Below are 21,037 nucleotides of genomic sequence, written 5' to 3' on the forward strand. Positions count from 1 at the left end.
TACCAACATCATATCAGTCTCATACGTCATGCCAATAACATCTGAGCGCTAAGCAACCTACTCCCCAAAATAACATCAGCATACCCAAAACCACAAATTCCAATCTCCCGTCCACGTTTCTAAACCAAATGCGCTGAGTTTTTCACATCCGGGCTATTATTATTATTATGTTTTCTTTCAAGCTGTTCAAAAATATTGACAAAACGTTTTTTTATTTTTTGAGTTAGGGGACTGGTCTAAATTACACACTGGTCCAAGTTACACCACTTTCCCCTATCAGGTTTAAGACGCTTTTGCACTAGCTTTGGTATAGGTCGAACAGTCATCATCAATGCCAACGTTTTTCTCTGACAGAGACTTCCACAGACCGCTGAAAAGCGTTATCCTATTCTTTGGTGTAAGACAGCATAAGCATCCAATCAAAGAATATGAACTCGAAAAATGAAATTAGTGCCCCATAAACATTGGCTCGTGAAAACACGTGAAATTCTGAGGGAACTCATGTAATACTGGGGTAACTTACGTTCCTTTTACACCACTTTAACACGGATTTTTTACACACATGCCGTCAATTGCTATAATGCTTTATATCATATTTGAAGCAAGTTTTTCAACTCTAGAATATCAATTGATACGTTTTATGTTAATATCTTTGAAAAATCTCTGCAGTTGCATATTAATTTTTTTCTGTGTACTCACGTGTTTTTAACGTGTTATACACGTGTTTTTTACTCGCCAGTAGCAAGTTTGTTTCATCTTGTTTTTCTCGTTTAAAATAATTTTTCAACTCTAGTAGGCTATTTGATGCGTTTTATGTTAATATCTTTAAAAAATTTCTGCAATTGCATATTCATTTTTTTCTGCATACTCACGTGTTTTTATCGTGTTATACACGTGTTTTTTACACGCCAGTAGCAAGTTCGTTTCATCTTGTTTTTCTCCTTTAAAGTAACTTTTCAACTCTAGTAGGCTATTTCCTATTTGATGCGTTTTATGTTAATATCTTTAAAACATCTCTGCAGTTGCATATTCACTTTTTCTGTAGCCTATATGCACGTGTTTTTATCGTGTTATACACGTGTTTTTTAGACGCCAGAAGCAGGTTTGTTTCATGTTGTTTTTCTCGTTTAAAGTAATAGTTCAACTCTAGTAGGCTATTTGATGCGTTTTATGTTAATATCTTTAAAAAATTTCTGCAGTTGCATATTCATTTTTTTGTATACTCACGTGTTTTTATCGCGTTGTACACGTGTTTTTTACACCCCAGAAGCAGGTTTGTTTCATCTTGTTTTTCTCGTTTAAAGTAATTTTTCAACTCTAGTAGGCTATTTGATGCGTTTTATGTTAATATCTTTAAAAAATCTCTGCAGCTGCATATTCACTTTTTTTTTCTGTATACTCACGTGTTTTTATCGTGATGTACACATGTTTTTTACACGCTAGTAGCAAGTTTGTTTTATCTTGTTTCTCTCGTTTAAAATAAATTTTCAACTCTAGTAGGCTATTTGATGTGTTTTATGTTAATATCTTTACAATAGGAATTGCACAACTCAGGAATACAGTATTATGTAATTTTCATTGTTACGACCGAATTTCTCCCCTTTATTTTTCGTAAATCTTTTATCGCGGTTACCAGCGGTCACCTGATTAAATATACCACCATCATTCCATAGACATCTTATTATAACTAGACCGCGCATCGTCACTTCTCTCGTTTACGATTTTTGAAGAAAGCACGTTCAGATGTCCGTCATTGTTGGTGTACCTATTCCTCGCGTTTGTCAATGCTTTTGTAGGGACCCGTAATGAATTTTCATTGTTTTTAATTCAATTCATTTTATTTTTCCTTGTCAGAATGCAAAAGAAATGATATTGTGAAAAAGAAATACAGGAACAAAACCAACAAAAGGAAAAGGTGGCAAAACCATAATGGTTTAAGACGTGCATGAAAGGATCTAATATTGCGGTATATGAATCAATGAATATACAGTAGTTAAGCACGGCCACCAAACCTGATACTTTAAAACAAGTAGAAGTAGATGAATTAGTTAAGAATCAGTCGCCTCCTCGTTCCTGAAACAACTGGAGCGCCAATTCTTAAAGCAATGAGAACACGACTGAACACAACTTAACTTTCTACAAAATGTAATTCTCCCATAATATTTGCGTTTCTTAAAAAACTCAGTTGTTGTGAACAAATAATTGACAAAACAAATAGTTTTCTATGCAACAATACAACCGCAGCTTTTACCAGGATTCTGTTCAATAGAGATTGATTGCTTTCAATTTTCTCCGTTGTAGCAAAACGTTGCATTATGCTAACAGTCCAAACATTTCCGTTTTGTCAGTTTACAAAAAAGCTGCAATTTCGTACATTGCTGGTTATGCTGCCAAAATGTGCGCAAAGATAACGTTATGTGCAAGGTGCCGCTTTGAACTGAGTTGACACACTTTACTTGTTCAACCCAGCTTCTTATCATTTAAAGATAGAAGTGGACTTTTTAAACCTTCTTTCAGTGTTGTATATATTTGTGAGGAAACTGAATTATGCATTAAACGGTTACTAACTACCACAGCTGGGAAATTATCTCTTCGTCCAGGCATTGTGGAAGCTATTGCGGTAGCTGTGCTTGGAAATATAAATCATTCCAAGATATTTACTAATTTCACGGATCATGTGTTTGAATGCACCGTTACCGATAATCACATTTTTACGCTAGTCAAAACTGTGTCCAAATGTTATTTAAAAATTAGGTTTTACCACATTGGTAAGGAAACCTGCAAGCAAATACAAGGTAAATTGGTTCGTAAAACGCTTCACAAAACAATACTTTTCAAACACCAATAAACCATTTCCTTTCGACATCACATCAGTATTGGTGAATATTTAATTTGTTTTGATTTTGTTGAGCTATACGTTATAGCCGCTATAATATAGCGTATCATTCGCTTAGGTTTGATGTAATAAACTGTTTGTTGCTATTTTTACAATAGGCTAATCATCAGCTCAGCTGTAACGCCAAATTGAATAAGAATTCTGCTGAGCTGCTGGAAATGATGAATTCAGTATATCATATACGTGCTCTCGTATCGCAGTGTTTTTGCTTTATATTATAGACTGTATGTATAATTTTGTGCAATTTAACACATCCCAGCCAGCAAGCCCATATGGGCCCCATATACTATTTTAATGGGCTTGTGGGCATGTGGGTTCTATGTGGGTTTTTGTGTTTTTGCCATATGTGCCCAATATGGGCTTTCTTGCAGAATGTGTTGCTAAATGACAAGGTGGAACATAAAACTTCTAATCTTCAAATGCGTGATCATATAAATGCATTTTAATAAATTTAGCTACATAAAATTATTGATCATGGGCTAAGCATGAAATATTGATGGGCTTCCCACTTTGTTTATGGGCAGACCATGAGCTGCCCACATTTTTTATGGGCAGAACATGATCTGTCCACATTTTTTATGGGCAGATCATGGGCTGCCCACATTTTTTATGGGCAAACCATGGGCTACCCACATTTTTCATGGGCAGGCCTTGGGCTGCCCACATTTTTTATGGGCAGACCATGGACTGCCCACATTTTTTATGGGCAGACTATGGGATGCCCACATTTTTTATGGGCAGACTATGGGCTACCCACACAGTGCTTCCAAGGTTTGTGGGCAACCCATACTAATATGATATACACCTGATGATGAACTGTTTTATTTTGATCAACGACGCACGAGTACAAAATAATTGACACGGCGAGAAGAACACAATAAACATAGCCAGGTCAGAGACTTTAAAGAACCGGCCTGCCACGCCCCGTGGAGGCGGGGAGCGGCGTGATTATGGGGTGGCGATGCATCCGGAATGGAAGTCCACCAGCTTAGGTCGCGGGGGCCGGGCTGGGGAGTCTAGGTACCTGTGGAAGGAAAGTATGGATCGATAATTTTGTGTGACTCGTCCGCAAAAGTTAGAATGGCGGAACGGGCCAGGGAGACGGGCTTAGCTTTCTGCAAACGCAAAAAGGTCAGCTCACGACGGGCCGGGCGACAGAAGTTTTATAAAGCCAGGCAGCGCCCACGTCTCCATCACGTGACCGTAACACAGGTACGTTTGACTCCTATACCCGGTCTGCCCGTAGGCAGAGCGGATAAACTTTGGGGTCTCCCACGAGGAAGAAAAGCTTAGCTACAAGGACGATTTGAATACTCGTGGGAGACGAAAATTATATAAAATCTGGAGCAAAGGCTCAATTAATTGGTGTAAAAAAAAGATGGTATGTAGGAATATATTGTACTTACCGTATTAGAAAAGTGTTGACGTTGAACCAACGAGCACGGATGTGCACTGGCCAGACGTTGAGACAGGTTCGCCCAGATGGGTTGGGGGGACTAGCGATCGAAGCGTAGATATGACTAGGCTACGTTACCAGGAAAAATATAGAATAGTGGGATGAAAATTTGGAGGTTGCATCGAGTTGATCGGGAAATCATGTTTATCGATGAGTTAAAAGCAACGCGAAGTTGATCCGAGCGGGAAAGAGCAGCATATCGGAAGAAGGTAGTGTGTGATATTCTAAAATATTGAAATATGAAAATACAGATCCAGTGTTGTTAATGATATTACGTCATTGATAGATGATATGAGTCCATTCACGATATGCAATATATACTTAATTCATATATTGCTATTTTATTGATGATGATTGTATTCTTCATTGAGCTGCAGCATGCTGATGAAACGACAATTGTTTACAGATAAATTGATAATAAAACACTGGATTTAACATATGATGACGTCACACAATTACTGGCGGGTTTTGAGGTGGTTTGCTGTCTTGCGCGCTCGGATGCTTACTGCAGAGCTTCTGCTGTTGGGGAATTGAGCTTCTGATTGCTGGAATCGTCTTTTCTATGACGTAGCCCCTCCACGAGTGAGCCCGGCGTTCCAAGCTTTCCAGACACGGAGGGAACCTTCGATTGAGAGGGAGGCCACTTTTCTAGCCACCTCTGCTACCCCACGAGCAGGAACACCTAAGGCCGCCAAAGCCCAAGAGCTCAACGGAGCATAGCTCCCGAGGGAGCCTACGACGAACGGAAGTGACAGGACGTCCCTGCAAGGGCGCTTCCTGTCTTCCAATATGTTTACACATAACTCGCCGTACTTGTCGTGTTTCCTGTCGGCGGCTTTTCGAAAGGAATCCGCGCCGTAGTCGAACGGGCAAGTAACGTCACATACAACCATGACACCGTCAGGGCGTTGCAGGACAATGTCAGGGCCTGCTTGCAGTTGGAACACTTTGGCAAGGTTGGCAGTAGTACTATTTTTGGTGCTTACGTACCACAAATAGGAAAATGTCACATGGAGGTATTTACCTTCATAGCCATTCCAGTGTATAAATACTAAAAAAGGTCAAAATCTCTATTTATTTTTAAATACGTAAGATGATGAACTGTTTTATTTTGATCAACGACGCACGAGTACAAAATAATTGACACGGCGAGAAGAACACAATAAACATAGCCAGGTCAGAGACTTTAAAGAACCGGCCTGCCACGCCCCGTGGAGGCGGGGAGCGGCGTGATTATGGGGTGGCGATGCACCCGGAAGGGAAATCCACCAGCTTAGGTCGCGGGGGCCAGGCTGGGGAGTCTAGGTACCTGTGGAAGGAAAGTGTGGATCGAAAATTTTGTGCGACTCGTCCGCAAAAGCTAGAATGGCGGAACGGGCCAGGGAGACGGGCTTTGCTTTCTGCAAACGCAAAAAAGTCAGCTCACGACGGGCCGGGCGACAGAAGTTTTATAAAGCCAGGCAGCGCCCACGTCTCCATCACGTGACCGTAACACAGGTACGTTTGACTCCTATACCCGGTCTGCCCGTAGGCAGAGCGGATAAACTTTGGGGTCTCCCACGAGGAAGAAAAGCTTAGCTACAAGGACGATTTGAATACTCGTGGGAGACGAAAATTATATAAAATCTGGAGCAAAGGCTCAATTAATTGGTGTAAAAAAAAGATGGTATGTAGGAATATATTGTACTTACCGTATTAGAAAAGTGTTGACGTTGAACCAACGAGCACGGATGTGCACTGGCCAGACGTTGAGACAGGTTCGCCCAGATGGGTCGGGGGGACTAGCGATCGAAGCGTAGATATGACTAGGCTACGTTACCAGGAAAAATATAGAATAGTGGGATGAAAATTTGGAGGTTGCATCGAGTTGATCGGGAAATCATGTTTATCGATGAGTTAAAAGCAACGCGAGGTTGATCCGAGCGGGAAAGAGCAGCATATCGGAAGAAGGTAGTGTGTGATATTCTAAAATATTGAAATATGAAAATACAGATCCAGTGTTGTTAATGATATTACGTCATTGATAGATGATATGAGTCCATTCACGATATGCAATATATACTTAATTCATATATTGCTATTTTATTTTATTGATGATGATTGTATTCTTCATTGAGCTGCAGCATGCTGATGAAACGACAATTGTTTACAGATAAATTGATAATAAAACACTGGATTTAACATATGATGACGTCACACAATTACTGGCGGGTTTTGAGGTGGTTTGCTGTCTTGCGCGCTCGGATGCTTACTGCAGAGCTTCTGCTGTTGGGGAATTGAGCTTCTGATTGCTGGAATCGTCTTTTCTATGACGTAGCCCCTCCACGAGTGAGCCCGGCGTTCCAAGCTTTCCAGACACGGAGGGAACCTTCGATTGAGAGGGAGGCCACTTTTCTAGCCACCTCTGCTACCCCACGAGCAGGAACACCTAAGGCCGCCAAAGCCCAAGAGCTCAACGGAGCATAGCTCCCGAGGGAGCCTACGACGAACGGAAGTGACAGGACGTCCCTGCAAGGGCGCTTCCTGTCTTCCAATATGTTTACACATAACTCGCCGTACTTGTCGTGTTTCCTGTCGGCGGCTTTTCGAAAGGAATCCGCGCCGTAGTCGAACGGGCAAGTAACGTCACATACAACCATGACACCGTCAGGGCGTTGCAGGACAATGTCAGGGCCTGCTTGCAGTTGGAACACTTTGGCAAGGTTGGCAGTAGTACTATTTTTGGTGCTTACGTACCACAAATAGGAAAATGTCACATGGAGGTATTTACTTTCATAGCCATTCCAGTGTATAAATACTAAAAAAGGTCAAAATCTCTATTTATTTTTAAATACGTAAGATGATGAACTGTTTTATTTTGATCAACGACGCACGAGTACAAAATAATTGACACGGCGAGAAGAACACAATAAACATAGCCAGGTCAGAGACTTTAAAGAACCGGCCTGCCACGCCCCGTGGAGGCGGGGAGCGGCGTGATTATGGGGTGGCGATGCACCCGGAAGGGAAATCCACCAGCTTAGGTCGCGGGGGCCAGGCTGGGGAGTCTAGGTACCTGTGGAAGGAAAGTGTGGATCGAAAATTTTGTGCGACTCGTCCGCAAAAGCTAGAATGGCGGAACGGGCCAGGGAGACGGGCTTTGCTTTCTGCAAACGCAAAAAAGTCAGCTCACGACGGGCCGGGCGACAGAAGTTTTATAAAGCCAGGCAGCGCCCACGTCTCCATCACGTGACCGTAACACAGGTACGTTTGACTCCTATACCCGGTCTGCCCGTAGGCAGAGCGGATAAACTTTGGGGTCTCCCACGAGGAAGAAAAGCTTAGCTACAAGGACGATTTGAATACTCGTGGGAGACGAAAATTATATAAAATCTGGAGCAAAGGCTCAATTAATTGGTGTAAAAAAAAGATGGTATGTAGGAATATATTGTACTTACCGTATTAGAAAAGTGTTGACGTTGAACCAACGAGCACGGATGTGCACTGGCCAGACGTTGAGACAGGTTCGCCCAGATGGGTCGGGGGGACTAGCGATCGAAGCGTAGATATGACTAGGCTACGTTACCAGGAAAAATATAGAATAGTGGGATGAAAATTTGGAGGTTGCATCGAGTTGATCGGGAAATCATGTTTATCGATGAGTTAAAAGCAACGCGAGGTTGATCCGAGCGGGAAAGAGCAGCATATCGGAAGAAGGTAGTGTGTGATATTCTAAAATATTGAAATATGAAAATACAGATCCAGTGTTGTTAATGATATTACGTCATTGATAGATGATATGAGTCCATTCACGATATGCAATATATACTTAATTCATATATTGCTATTTTATTTTATTGATGATGATTGTATTCTTCATTGAGCTGCAGCATGCTGATGAAACGACAATTGTTTACAGATAAATTGATAATAAAACACTAGATTTAACATATGATGACGTCACACAATTACTGGCGGGTTTTGAGGTGGTTTGCTGTCTTGCGCGCTCGGATGCTTACTGCAGAGCTTCTGCTGTTGGGGAATTGAGCTTCTGATTGCTGGAATCGTCTTTTCTATGACGTAGCCCCTCCACGAGTGAGCCCGGCGTTCCAAGCTTTCCAGACACGGAGGGAACCTTCGATTGAGAGGGAGGCCACTTTTCTAGCCACCTCTGCTACCCCACGAGCAGGAACACCTAAGGCCGCCAAAGCCCAAGAGCTCAACGGAGCATAGCTCCCGAGGGAGCCTACGACGAACGGAAGTGACAGGACGTCCCTGCAAGGGCGCTTCCTGTCTTCCAATATGTTTACACATAACTCGCCGTACTTGTCGTGTTTCCTGTCGGCGGCTTTTCGAAAGGAATCCGCGCCGTAGTCGAACGGGCAAGTAACGTCACATACAACCATGACACCGTCAGGGCGTTGCAGGACAATGTCAGGGCCTGCTTGCAGTTGGAACACTTTGGCAAGGTTGGCAGTAGTACTATTTTTGGTGCTTACGTACCACAAATAGGAAAATGTCACATGGAGGTATTTACCTTCATAGCCATTCCAGTGTATAAATACTAAAAAAGGTCAAAATCTCTATTTATTTTTAAATACGTAAGATGATGAACTGTTTTATTTTGATCAACGACGCACGAGTACAAAATAATTGACACGGCGAGAAGAACACAATAAACATAGCCAGGTCAGAGACTTTAAAGAACCGGCCTGCCACGCCCCGTGGAGGCGGGGAGCGGCGTGATTATGGGGTGGCGATGCACCCGGAAGGGAAATCCACCAGCTTAGGTCGCGGGGGCCAGGCTGGGGAGTCTAGGTACCTGTGGAAGGAAAGTGTGGATCGAAAATTTTGTGCGACTCGTCCGCAAAAGCTAGAATGGCGGAACGGGCCAGGGAGACGGGCTTTGCTTTCTGCAAACGCAAAAAAGTCAGCTCACGACGGGCCGGGCGACAGAAGTTTTATAAGGCCAGGCAGCGCCCACGTCTCCATCACGTGACCGTAACACAGGTACGTTTGACTCCTATACCCGGTCTGCCCGTAGGCAGAGCGGATAAACTTTGGGGTCTCCCACGAGGAAGAAAAGCTTAGCTACAAGGACGATTTGAATACTCGTGGGAGACGAAAATTATATAAAATCTGGAGCAAAGGCTCAATTAATTGGTGTAAAAACAAAAAAAGATGGTAAGTGGGAATATATTGTATGCTTTACCTACCAAAAAAATGTTGACGTTGAACCAACGAGCACGGATGTGCACTGGCCAGACGTTGAGGCAGGTTCGCCCAGATGGGTCGGGGGGACTAGCGATCGAAGCGTAGATATAACTAGGCTACGTTACCAGGAAAAATATAGAATAGTGGGATGAAACTTTGGAGGTTGCATCGAGTTGATCGGGAAATCATGTTTATCGATGAGTTAAAAGCAACGCGAGGTTGATCCGAGCGGGAAAGAGCAGCATATCGGAAGAAGGTAGTGTGTGATAATCTAAAATATCGAAATATGAAAATACAGATCCAGTGTTGTTAATGATATTACGTCATTGATAGATGATATGAGTCCATTCACGATATGCAATATATACTTAATTCATATATTGCTATTTTATTTTATTGATGATGATTGTATTCTTCATTGAGCTGCAGCATGCTGATGAAACGACAATTGTTTACAGGTAAATTGATAATGAAACAATGGATTTAACATACTACGGCGTCACACAATTACTGGCGGGTTTTGAGGTTTGCTGTCTTGCGCGCTCGGATGCTTACTGCAGAGCTTCTGCTGTTGGGGAAATTGAGCTTCTGATCGCTGGAATCGTCTTTTCTATGACGTAGCCCCTCCACGAGTGAGCCCGGCGTTCCAAGCTTTCCAGACACGGAGGGAACCTTCGATTGAGAGGGAGGCCACTTTTCTAGCCACCTCTGCTACCCCACGAGCAGGAACACCCAAGGCCGCCAAAGCCCGAGAGCTCAACGGAGCATAGCTCCCGAGGGAGCCTACGACGAACGGAAGTGACAGGACGTCCCTGCAAGGGCGCTTCCTGTCTTCCAATATGTTTACACATAACTCGCCGTACTTGTCGTGTTTCCTGTCGGCGGCTTTTCGAAGGGAATCCGCGCCGTAGTCGAACGGGCAAGTGACGTCACATACAACCGTGACACCGTCAGGGCGTTGCAGGACAATGTCAGGGCGCAGATCAGCACCGCCCGCTTCCACATGTTGTGGAACCGTACTATCTATGGTAAGCAAGGGTTGCCATTCGGCAGGTACATGCTTCACGATCTCCCACAATACTGAATTGTGTCGTTCCGTGACAACAGGCTTCACGGTAGGGCAGTGGTTCAATATATGAGGGAGAGTCTCTTCCGCTTTCCCACACGCGCGACATATGGCAGGTTTATATGGGTGGCCATGGCTTGGTTTTGATTTCAAGGGAAGTAGGTTTAGGCGGGCTTTATAAGCAAATGCACGGTTCGCGTGATCCAGGAGCTCCGGTCGCCGAGTCCAAGAATTCGAAAATCCGGACAGACAGTGGGCACTGACCGTCTTGCCTTGGTCAGGTTTGGATTCCCACTGTCTCCTTCACCACAAGTCATTGTGTTGGTGGAGGGTCGGAACCACTTTTTTTCTTAGGGGAGGGGTGATTTTGGAGCTCCCCGCGGTCAACTCGAGACCGCCATCCGGGCGTGCGGACCAACGTACATTTAGACGACGGGTAGCCGCCGGGACGCGGCCCCACAAGCTTTCGCCTGTTGGGCACGGTCGAGAACGGGCACCTTCAGGGGGGGGTCCTTATTCAAGTGACTGGCTAGCTGGCACGGGGTAGGATCTGGAGTGCCGAACCTCAGACTGGCACAACGCCTAAGCTGCCAGAAAGCGATGGCAGAGACACGGTCGTCAGGAGACGTCAGCATCTTGAAGGCCTGGGCTATCGAAAGCGTGTCGCTTTCGCGACACAGATTCAACACACCAAAGCCCCCCAATGCAGGCTTACAGTAAAAGAAAGCGCTGCACGCCCACCTGGGAAGACGCCACGCCACCTTCAAACACTGCAATACCAGTCGATCGAGCTTCAGAAGCTCATACTGTCTGAAGCGCCGCACTCGCAGATGATATGACGCGGACGGAAGAATGATAGAATTAGGTGCCAGAAGCTTCTGGCTTGGAGTAAGGAAAGATTTCATTAAAGAGGAAATGTGTTTCTCCAGGGTGGAGATGAAAGGTTGGGTAAGGGACGCATCCGAGGCGTAACCGGTTCGAGTGCCAAGATATTTGTACGTTTCGCCTTTGGGGATGACTCGGATTTCCTCCCCGACTAGGGAGTAAGGTTCCGGGTCGACCCGCAGACGAGACGCCGACGCCTTCCTATAGGATAAGGTGCCACACTTGCGTGGGTTGAACCGTAGCCCGGACCAGGAAGAGAAGGGATCAGTAGTAGATAAGAGGGAGATCATCTGCTCGCGATCGGAAGAAACGAGACAGATGTCGTCCGCATATGCCATACAACGTACTTTGATGTCTTCTTTAGCAGGAAGGTTGTAGCCGCAATCCGTTTTGTCACGGACGCCCCTGAGGAGCACCTCGATGACCAAATTGAATAGCAGCCCAGACAACGGGCAGCCCTGACGGACTCCCCGCCCCACAGGGATACGGTCGGTTTCACCATTGCCACAGCGGACGGTGCAGGTGTTAGCGACGTATATGTCGGAGATGCACTCAATAAGGTCATTCTGCTCGCGTTTCCTTCGTCTGCCCCACCACGAAATTAACACCCCTGGAAAGGAAATTTAATTCTGAACACGATTCAAAAATAAAATTCCGAAAAATATTTCGGGAAAATATTTTTACAGACGCTTAACTGAAGGCGTCTATAAACGTTAAAATCTCTATTTACTTTTAAATACGTAAGACTTTTAAACCATTCTGCTCGCTTTTCCTTCGTCTGCCCCACCACGAAATTGACACCCCTGGAAAAGAAATTTAATTCTGAACACGATTCAAAAATAAAATTTCGAAAAATATTTTTATAGACGCTTAATTGAAGGCGTCTATAAACGTTAAAATCTCTATTTATTTTTAAATACTGTATGTAAGACATTTACCCCATTTTTAACCATTCTGCTCGCGTTTCCTTCGTCTGCCCCACCACGAAATTGACACCCCTGGAAAAGAAATTTAATTCTGAACACGATTCAAAAATAAAATTCCGAAAAATATTTCGGGAAAATATTTTTATAGATGCTTAATTGAAGGCGTCTACCCAGCTAGAAAGCTACGTATATTACACGTTGATTTTTGGTTGATTTTAGGTAGTATGGTATCTTAGGTAGAATTCAGGTGTTATTAAGGAGTTTGTGTACACTAACACAAATTCACTTGTTTAAAAAACATTTTTTTAGAGACATATTTTAGCTATCATTTAGTATGACTAGTGTGTAAATATGATTCTAGAAGTTTTATCAGGGATTATTTTTTGAATATAACTCTTGCAAAAATAACACGTGTTTTCCACGTATATTACACGTGTTCAAAATCCTATGATTATTTGACTAATTTTTAAGGTATATAAGGTAAAATCACACCCAGAAGAGGGCATACAAAAGAGAAAAAATGTTTACCCGAGCAGAAGGATGTTTTATCGGAATTTTTTGTATTTTGATTATATGTTGTTTCCACGTGTATTGCACGTTTCCATCTGTTGAAAAGTAACACGTGTTTTCCACGTATATTAAACGTGTTGAAGTTCTTTCGTTCATTTGGGCAATTTTTAATCTGTGTTAGGTAAAACTACCTCCCAAGGACGGTATAAACAGAAAGAATTCTCCACTCAAGTGGATTGGTGTCAACCACGCTCCTTCGCATTTTTTAGGATATAAGTTAGATTATGTGTTTTTGTAGGTGTCTTTACACGTTTTTATTATGTTATGTAAAAAGGAAACTTCATGACATTTTTTAGTCGCAAATTAATGTGATCCTTTAACGATAGTTCTTAGTGTAAATTTAAGTGGTCTCGCTTACTGATATTAAACAATTACTTACTAAGGTTTGGTACGGTAGCCACTTTAACAAGTCGAAATTCTGCCACTAAAAATGACTAGAATGAAACCGCCAACCAATCATAAGCTCCGGTTTAAGTGACGTAAAAATGGCGAAAAGAAGATGATAGAAAGCAAATTAAGTGTTGGGTTTTTTGTCAGCTGGTTGGCTTAGGGGTTTTGTCAGCTGGTTGGCTTTCATTGACGCGGGTTCGATTCCCACCACTGCTATTGCTCTTTTTCTTCTCTAATTCCAAATAAAGTTCAAAACAAGCGTTAACTCTCCGGATGAGTGCTAGAAGGGTCACAATTGGACAGTAGCCTCTTATAACAATATGTGTTATACAAATGTGTTAAATAAATACAAATGTGTTAAATTGTTGATTTCAGATACGGTACGCGGAGATTAGGTAGAATGTGGGTGTAAAAACACGTAAAATCCACCACCAAATATACGTGTAATACACGTGAAATAGTGTCGACACTTATACGTGTATTATACGTGAAAATTAACGTATAATACACGACCTAAGAAACTTAGAATCTACGTGTCAGATACGAGGAAATTAGGTGTAATGCGGGTGTAAAACACGTAAAATCCACCACCAGATCTACGTGTAATACACGTGAAATAGTGTCTACACATATGCGTGTATTATACGTGAAAATTAACGTATAATACACGACCCAAGGTACGTAGAATCTACGTGTCAGATACGAGGAAATTAGGTGTAATGCGGGTGTAAAACACGTAAAATCCACCACCAAATATACGTGGAAAACACGTGTATTAGTGTTGTCAGATACGAGGAAATTAGGTGTAATGCGGGCGTAAAACACGTAAAATCCACCACCAAATATACGTGTAATGCACGTGAAATAGTGTCTACACATATGCGTGTATTATACGTGAAAATTAACGTATAATACACGACCCAAGGTACGTAGAATCTACGTGTCAGATACGAGGAAATTAGGTGTAATGCGGGTGTACAACACGTAAAATCCACCACCAAATATACGTGGAAAACACGTGTATTAGTGTTGTCAGATACGAGGAAATTAGGTGTAATGCGGGCGTAAAACACGTAAAATCCACCACCAAATATACGTGTAATGCACGTGAAATAGTGTCTACACATATGCGTGTATTATACGTGAAAATTAACGTATAATACACGACCCAAGGTACGTAGAATCTACGTGTAATACACGTGAAATTTCTAGCTGGGTATAAACGTTAAAATCTCTATTTATTTTTAAATACGTTTGACATTTACCCCATTTTAAACCATTCTGCTCGCGTTTCCTTCGTCTGCCCCAACACGAAATTGACACCCCTGGAAAGGAAATTTAATTCTGAACACGATTCAAAAATAAAATTCCGAAAAATATTTTTATAGACGCTTAATTGAAGGCGTCTATAAACGTTAAAATCTCTATTTACTTTTAAATACGTTTGACATTTACTCCATTTTTAAACCATTCTGCTCGCGTTTCCTTCGTCTGCCCCACCACGAAATTGACACCCCTGGAAAGGAAATTTATTATTACGTACTAAAAGTGAACATTATTGAAAAAAAATTGTCTTTTCAAAAAAATTTCTCTAAAACATTTCATACAGTGAAAAATAATTTTTTTTGTGAAACTATCCAATTCTTTTTGTTTGAAACTAACGTCATTAAAAATTGTCTAAGAAAGTATTTTTACGTACTAAAAGTGAACATTATTGAAAAAAAATTCCTTTTCAAAAAAAATTTTCAAAAATTTTTCTAAGACATTTCATACAGTGAAAAATATTTTTTTTTTGCGAAACTATCCAATTCTTTTTGTTTGAAACTAACGTCATTAAAAATTGTCAAAGAAAGTTTTTTTACGTACTAAAAGTGAACATTCTTTTTGTTTGAACCTAACGTGATTAAAAATTGTCTAGAAAAGTATTTTTACGTACTAAAAGTGAAAATTATGGAAAAAATATTTTCTTTTCAAAAAAATTTTCTAAGACATTTCATACAGTGAAAAATAATTTTTTTTTGCGAAACTATCCAATTCTTTATGTTTGAACCTAACCTAATTAAAAATTGTCTAAGAAAGTTTTTTTACGTACTAAAAGTAAACAGTATTGAAAAAAATTGTCTTTTCAAAAAAAATTTTCTAAAACATTTCATTCAGTGAAAAATAATTTTTTTTTGCGAAACTATTCAATTCTTTTTGTCTGAAACTAACGTCATTAAAAATTGTCTAAGAAAGTTTTTTTACGTACTAAATGTGAAAATTATTGAAAAAAATTTCCTTTTTAAAAAAAGTTATTCTAAGACATTTCATACAGTGAAAAATAATTTTTTTTTGCGAAACTATCCAATTCTTTTTGTTTAAACCTAACGTTATTAAAAATTGTCTAAGAAAGTTTTATTACGTACTAAAAGTGAACATTATTGAAAAAAATTGTCTTTTTAAAAAAATTTCTCTAAGACATTTCATACAGTGAAAAATAATTTTTTTTGCGAAACTATCCAAATCTTTTTGTTTGAAACTAACGTCATTAAAATTGTCTAAGAAAGTTTTTTTACGTACTAAAAGTGAAATCTATTGAAAAAAATTGTCTTTTTAAAAAAAAATTCTAAGACATTTCATATAGTGAAAAATAACACTGCGTCACAAATAATTATGGCATGTCGGTAACTGAGATACCAATATCCATTACAGACGTAGTTTTGGGCGCTGATTCCGAATCTGAACTCAGTTTTGCTCTATCACGTCAGGTTTTTGAGTTATTCACAATTTATTATTTTTAAATTTTTGAAAATTGGGTCAATTTTGTTATAACGTCTCTTTTTTGCCGTAGTCAAAAAGTGTTTTTAAAATTCACGAAAGAGTCTGGAAATTTCTTTTAATCACTGCGAATCAAAAATTCAATTCAACTTGAAAAATAATATGCGTAATAAGGAGCCTAACTTTACGAATATTTGCATCAATTGACAGCTATTTTTAAGCTTGTTGTTAATTGATATGCACCATATACGAACAAATTAAATGCAAGCGCAAACACTTAACAAATATCACAATTAACAAACTTTTGTTAGCTTAAAAAGTCGTCTTTTAGCATAAAGGCTACGTTATAAGACCAAGATGGCAGTCATTTTTTGCAGAAAAAAGGTTCTCATTGAACATTTTAGAAATGCTGTGGGCATCTTCTCTTCCTGCGATGGTCTTCATTGGTGTCTCTTTGAAGAGACCAACAAAAGTCAGCCATCATGGCAGGACTGACATTCCCCTGGTATCTTTCTTCTATGATTTTAATGTCTTGATGAAACTTCTCTTCATGTTCATCACTGACATCAGCATTGTTGGGCGGAAAAAAATCTAGGTGACTATGCAAAAAATGCATTTTCAGCGACATCCGAACCCTCCATCGCTTCATATGACTTTAGCATTTGGTTGACAATTTCTTTGTAATTGGTTGCTTTGTGCTTACCAAGAACATTTTCAACAACCAAAAAGAAACCGTTCCAGGCCGCAAGTTCTTGTGGAGTTAATTTGCTTTTAAAAATTTCATCTTTCAACAATTTTCTTATTTCTGGTCCAACAAAGATTCCTTGCTTCAGCTTTGCGTCAGATTTGTAAGAAAATATCTCGCAAATATATTTAAATCCATCACTTTGTTTATCCATGGCTTTCACAAAATTGTTGAACAAACCAAGCTTTATGTGGAGTAGAGGAAGGAAAATGTTGTTCGCATCAACTAATGGCTGAAGTTGCACATTGAAATTTCCTGGGTTGAAATTTGCATGGGTGGGCCATTTTTCTGTACTATAGTGCTGTTCATCTGCCTAGCTATTCCACAAACAAAGGAAACACATGTACTTAGTGTAACCCAGCTGCAAACCAAGTAAGAGTCCAACAACTTTTAGGTCACCACATACAGTATATGCCATTTATAAATTTCATAACTGATGCATGTTAGCAAATTCTTTATTGCTTCATATGTTTCTTTGGTCTTGGTACTGTTGGCCACTGGAACTGACGGGTTTTCATTTCTATTGTGTAGTAGAACAGTCATGTTTTTTTAATCAATAAAAGCAACTTTGCAGGCAATAAAGCGATTTAGAGGCACACTAGCAATTGCCAATATAATCAACTATAAGCCAATTTAGAGAAAACAAAAATTGTTAATAACTCAAAAACCTGACGTGATAGAGCAAAACCGATTTCAGATTCGGAATCAGCTCCCAAAACTACGTCTAGAATGGATATTGGTATTTCAGTTACCGACATGCCATAATTATTTGTGACGCAGTGTAATTTTTTTTTGCGAAACTATCCAATTCTTTTTGTTTGAAACTAACGTCATTAAAAATTGTCTAAAAAAGTATTTTTACGTACTAAAAGTGAAAGATATAGAAAAAAATTTACTTTTCAAATAAAACTTTTCTAAGACATTTCATACTGTGAAAAATATTTTTTTTTTGCGAAACTATCCAATTTATTTTGTTTGAAACTAACGTCATTAAAAATTGTCTAAGAAAGTATTTTTACGTACTAAAAGTGAACATTATTGAAAAAAAATTGTCTTTTTAAAAAACTTTTCGAAGACATTTCATACTGTGAAAAACAATTTTTTTTTGCGAAACTATCCAATTCTTTTTGTTTGAAACTAACGTCATTAAAAATTGTCTGACAAAACTTTTTTACGTACTAAAAGTGAACATTATTGAAAAAAAATTGTCTTTTCAAAAAAAATTTTTTGAGACATTTCATACAGTAAAAAATAATTTTTTTTTGCGAAACTATCCAATTCTTTTTGTTTGAAACTAACGTCATTAAAAATTGTCTAAGAAAGTATTTTTACGTACTAAAAGTGAAAATTATTGAAAAAAATTGTCTTTTCAAAAAAATTTTCTAAGACATTTCATACAGTGAAAAATAATTTATTATTGCGAAACTATCCAATTTTATTTGTTTGAAACTAACGTCATTAAAAATTGTCTAAGAAAGTATTTTTACGTACTAAAAGTGAACATTATTGAAAAAAAAATTTTCTTAAAAAAAAATTTTCAAAATTTTTTTTAAGACATTTCATACAGTGAAAAAATTGTTTTTTTGCGAAGCTATCCAAGTCTTTTTGTTTGAAACTAACGTCATTAAAAATTGCCCAAGAAAGTTTTTTTACGTAGTAAGTGAAAATTATTGAAATAAATTTCCTTTTCAAAAAAAATTATTCTAAGACATTTCATACAGTGAAAAATAATTTTTTTTGCGAAACTATCCAATTCTTTTTGTTTGAAACTAACGTCATTAAAAATTGTCTAAGAAAGTTTTTTTACGTACTAAAAGTGAACATTATTGAAAAAAAATGTCTTTTCAAAAAAATTATTCTAAGACATTTCATACAGTGAAAAATAATTTTTTTTTGCGAAACTATCCAATTCTTTTTGTTTGAAAATAACGTCATTAAAAATTGTCTGACAAAACTTTTTTACGTACTAAAAGTGAAAATTATTGAAAAAAAATTGTCTTTTCAAAAAAATTTTTCTGAATCATTTCATACAGTGAAAAATATTTTATTTTTGCGAAGCTATCCAATTTTTTTTGTTTGAAACAAACGTTATTAAAAATTGTCTAAGAAAGTTTTTTTATGCACTAAAAGTGAAAATTATTGAAAAAAATTGTCTTTTTAAAAAATAATCTAAGACATCTCATACAGTGAAAAATAAATTTTTTTTGCAAAACTATCCAATTCTTTTTGTTTGAAACTAACGTCATTAAAAATTGTCTGACCAAACTTTTTTACGTACTAAAAGTGAACATTATTGAAAAAAAATTGTCTTTTTAAAAAAAATTTTCTGAGACATTTCATACAGTAAAAAATAATTTTTTTTTGCGAAACTATCCAATTCTTTTTGTTTGAAACTAACGTCATTAAAAATTGTCTAAGAAAGTATTCTTACGTACTAAAAGTGAAAATTATTAAAATAATTTCCTTTTCAAAAAAAATTATTCTAAGACGTTTCATACAGTGAAAAATAATTTTTTTTTGCGAAACTATCCAAATCTTTTTGTTTGAAAGTAACGTCATTAAAAATTGTCTAAGAAAGTTTTTTTACTTACTACAAATGAAAATTATAGAAAAAAACTTTCTCTTAATAAAAAATTTTCAAAAATTATTCTAAGACATTTCTTACAGTGAAAAATAATTTTTTTTTGCGAAGCTATCCAATTTTCTTTCTTTGAAACTAACGTCATTAAAAATTGTCTGATTTTTACGTACTAAACTAAAAGTTTCTGTTTTTACGTACTAAAAGTGAACTTTATTGAAAAAAAAATGTTTCTTCAAAAAAATTATTCTAAGATATTTCATACAGTGAAAAAGATATTTTTTTGCGAAACTATCCAATTGTTTTTGTTTGAAACTAACGTCATTAAAAATTGTCTAAGAAAGTTTTTTTACGTACTAAAAGTGAAAATCATAGAAAAAAAATTGTCATTTCAAAACAAATTTTTAAAAATTTTTCTAAGACGTTTCATACAGTGAAAAATAATTTTTTTGCGAAACTGACCAATTCTGTTTGATTGAAAGAAACGTCATTAAAATTTGTCTGACAAAACTTTTTTACGTACTAAAAGTGAACATTATTGAAAAAAAATTGTCTTTTTAAAAAAAATTTTCTGAGACATTTCATACAGTAAAAAATAATTTTTTTTTGCGAAACTATCCAATTCTTTTTGTTTGAAACTAACTTCATTAAAAATTGTCTAAGAAAGTATTTTTACGTACTAAAAGTGAATACTATTGAAAAAAAATTGTCTTTTAAAAAAAATTTTTCATTTCATACAGTGAAAAATAATTTTTTTTTGCGAAACTATCCAATTTTTTTTGTTTGAAACTAACGTCATTAAATATTGTCTGACAAAACTATTTTACGTACTAAAAGTGAACATTATTGAAAAAAAATTGTCTTTTCAAGAAAAATTTTCTGAGACATTTCATACAGTGAAAAATAATTTTTTTTGCGAAACTATCCAATTCTTTTTGTTTGAAACTAACGTCATTAAAAGTGTCAAAGAAAGTTTTATTACGTACTAAAAGTGAACATTATTGAAAAAAATATTCTTTTCAAAAAAAATTTTCAAAAATTTTTCTAAGACATTTCATACATTGAAAAATAATTTTTTTTGCGAAAATGTCTAATTCTTTTTGTTTGAAACTAACGTCATTAAAAATTGTCTAAGAAAGTTTTTTTACGTACTAAAAGTGAAAATTATTGAAAAAAATATTCTTTTCAAAAAAAATTTTCAAAAATTTTTCTAAGACATTTCATACATTGAAAAATAATTTTTTTTGCGAAACTGTCTAATTCTTTTTGTTTGAAACTAACGTCATTAAAATTTGTCTAAGAAAGTGTTTTTACGTACTAAAAGTAAAAATTATTGAAAAAAATTTTCTTTTCAAAAAAAATTTTCTAAGACATTTCATACAGTGAAAAATAATTTTTCTTTGCGAAACTGTCCAATTCTTTTTGTTTGAAACTAACGTCATTAAAATTTGTCTAAGAAATTTTTTTTAGGTACGAAAAGTGAAAATTATTGAAAAAAATTGTCTTTTCAAAAAAAATTTTTCTAAGACATTTCATACAGTGAAAAATAATTTTTTTTTCGAAACTGTCTAATTC

At 37.6% G+C, this 21,037-nt stretch overlaps 1 protein-coding gene across 1 annotated transcript; it reads right to left on the reverse strand.

Moving 5' to 3' along the window:
- Positions 1-16,506: 16,506 nt before the first annotated feature.
- Positions 16,507-17,100, reverse strand: LOC145769956 (uncharacterized). Its single transcript, XM_082581519.1, has 2 exons — positions 16,774-17,100; positions 16,507-16,685 (listed from the first exon to the last, which is right to left on the reverse strand). Exons 1-2 carry the CDS (start codon positions 17,036-17,038, stop codon positions 16,540-16,542), a joined length of 411 nt encoding a protein of 136 aa, XP_082437645.1. The 5' UTR covers positions 17,039-17,100; the 3' UTR covers positions 16,507-16,539.
- Positions 17,101-21,037: the final 3,937 nt, after the last annotated feature.

Source organism: Aplidium turbinatum, chromosome 5 (assembly GCF_918807975.1).
Source record: "Aplidium turbinatum chromosome 5, kaAplTurb1.1, whole genome shotgun sequence".
NCBI lineage: Eukaryota > Metazoa > Chordata > Ascidiacea > Aplousobranchia > Polyclinidae > Aplidium > Aplidium turbinatum.

What these genes read in the sequence shown, in the direction of transcription:
- LOC145769956 (XM_082581519.1), bottom strand. Translation starts at nt 17,038, where the DNA reads ATGGATAAACAAAGTGATGGATTTAAATATATTTGCGAGATATTTTCT. An exon ending in GTCATATGAAGCGATGGAGG is followed by an intron (nt 16,686 to 16,773) that starts GTTCGGATGTCG and finishes ATGAACATGAAG; the next exon opens with AGAAGTTTCATCAAGACATT.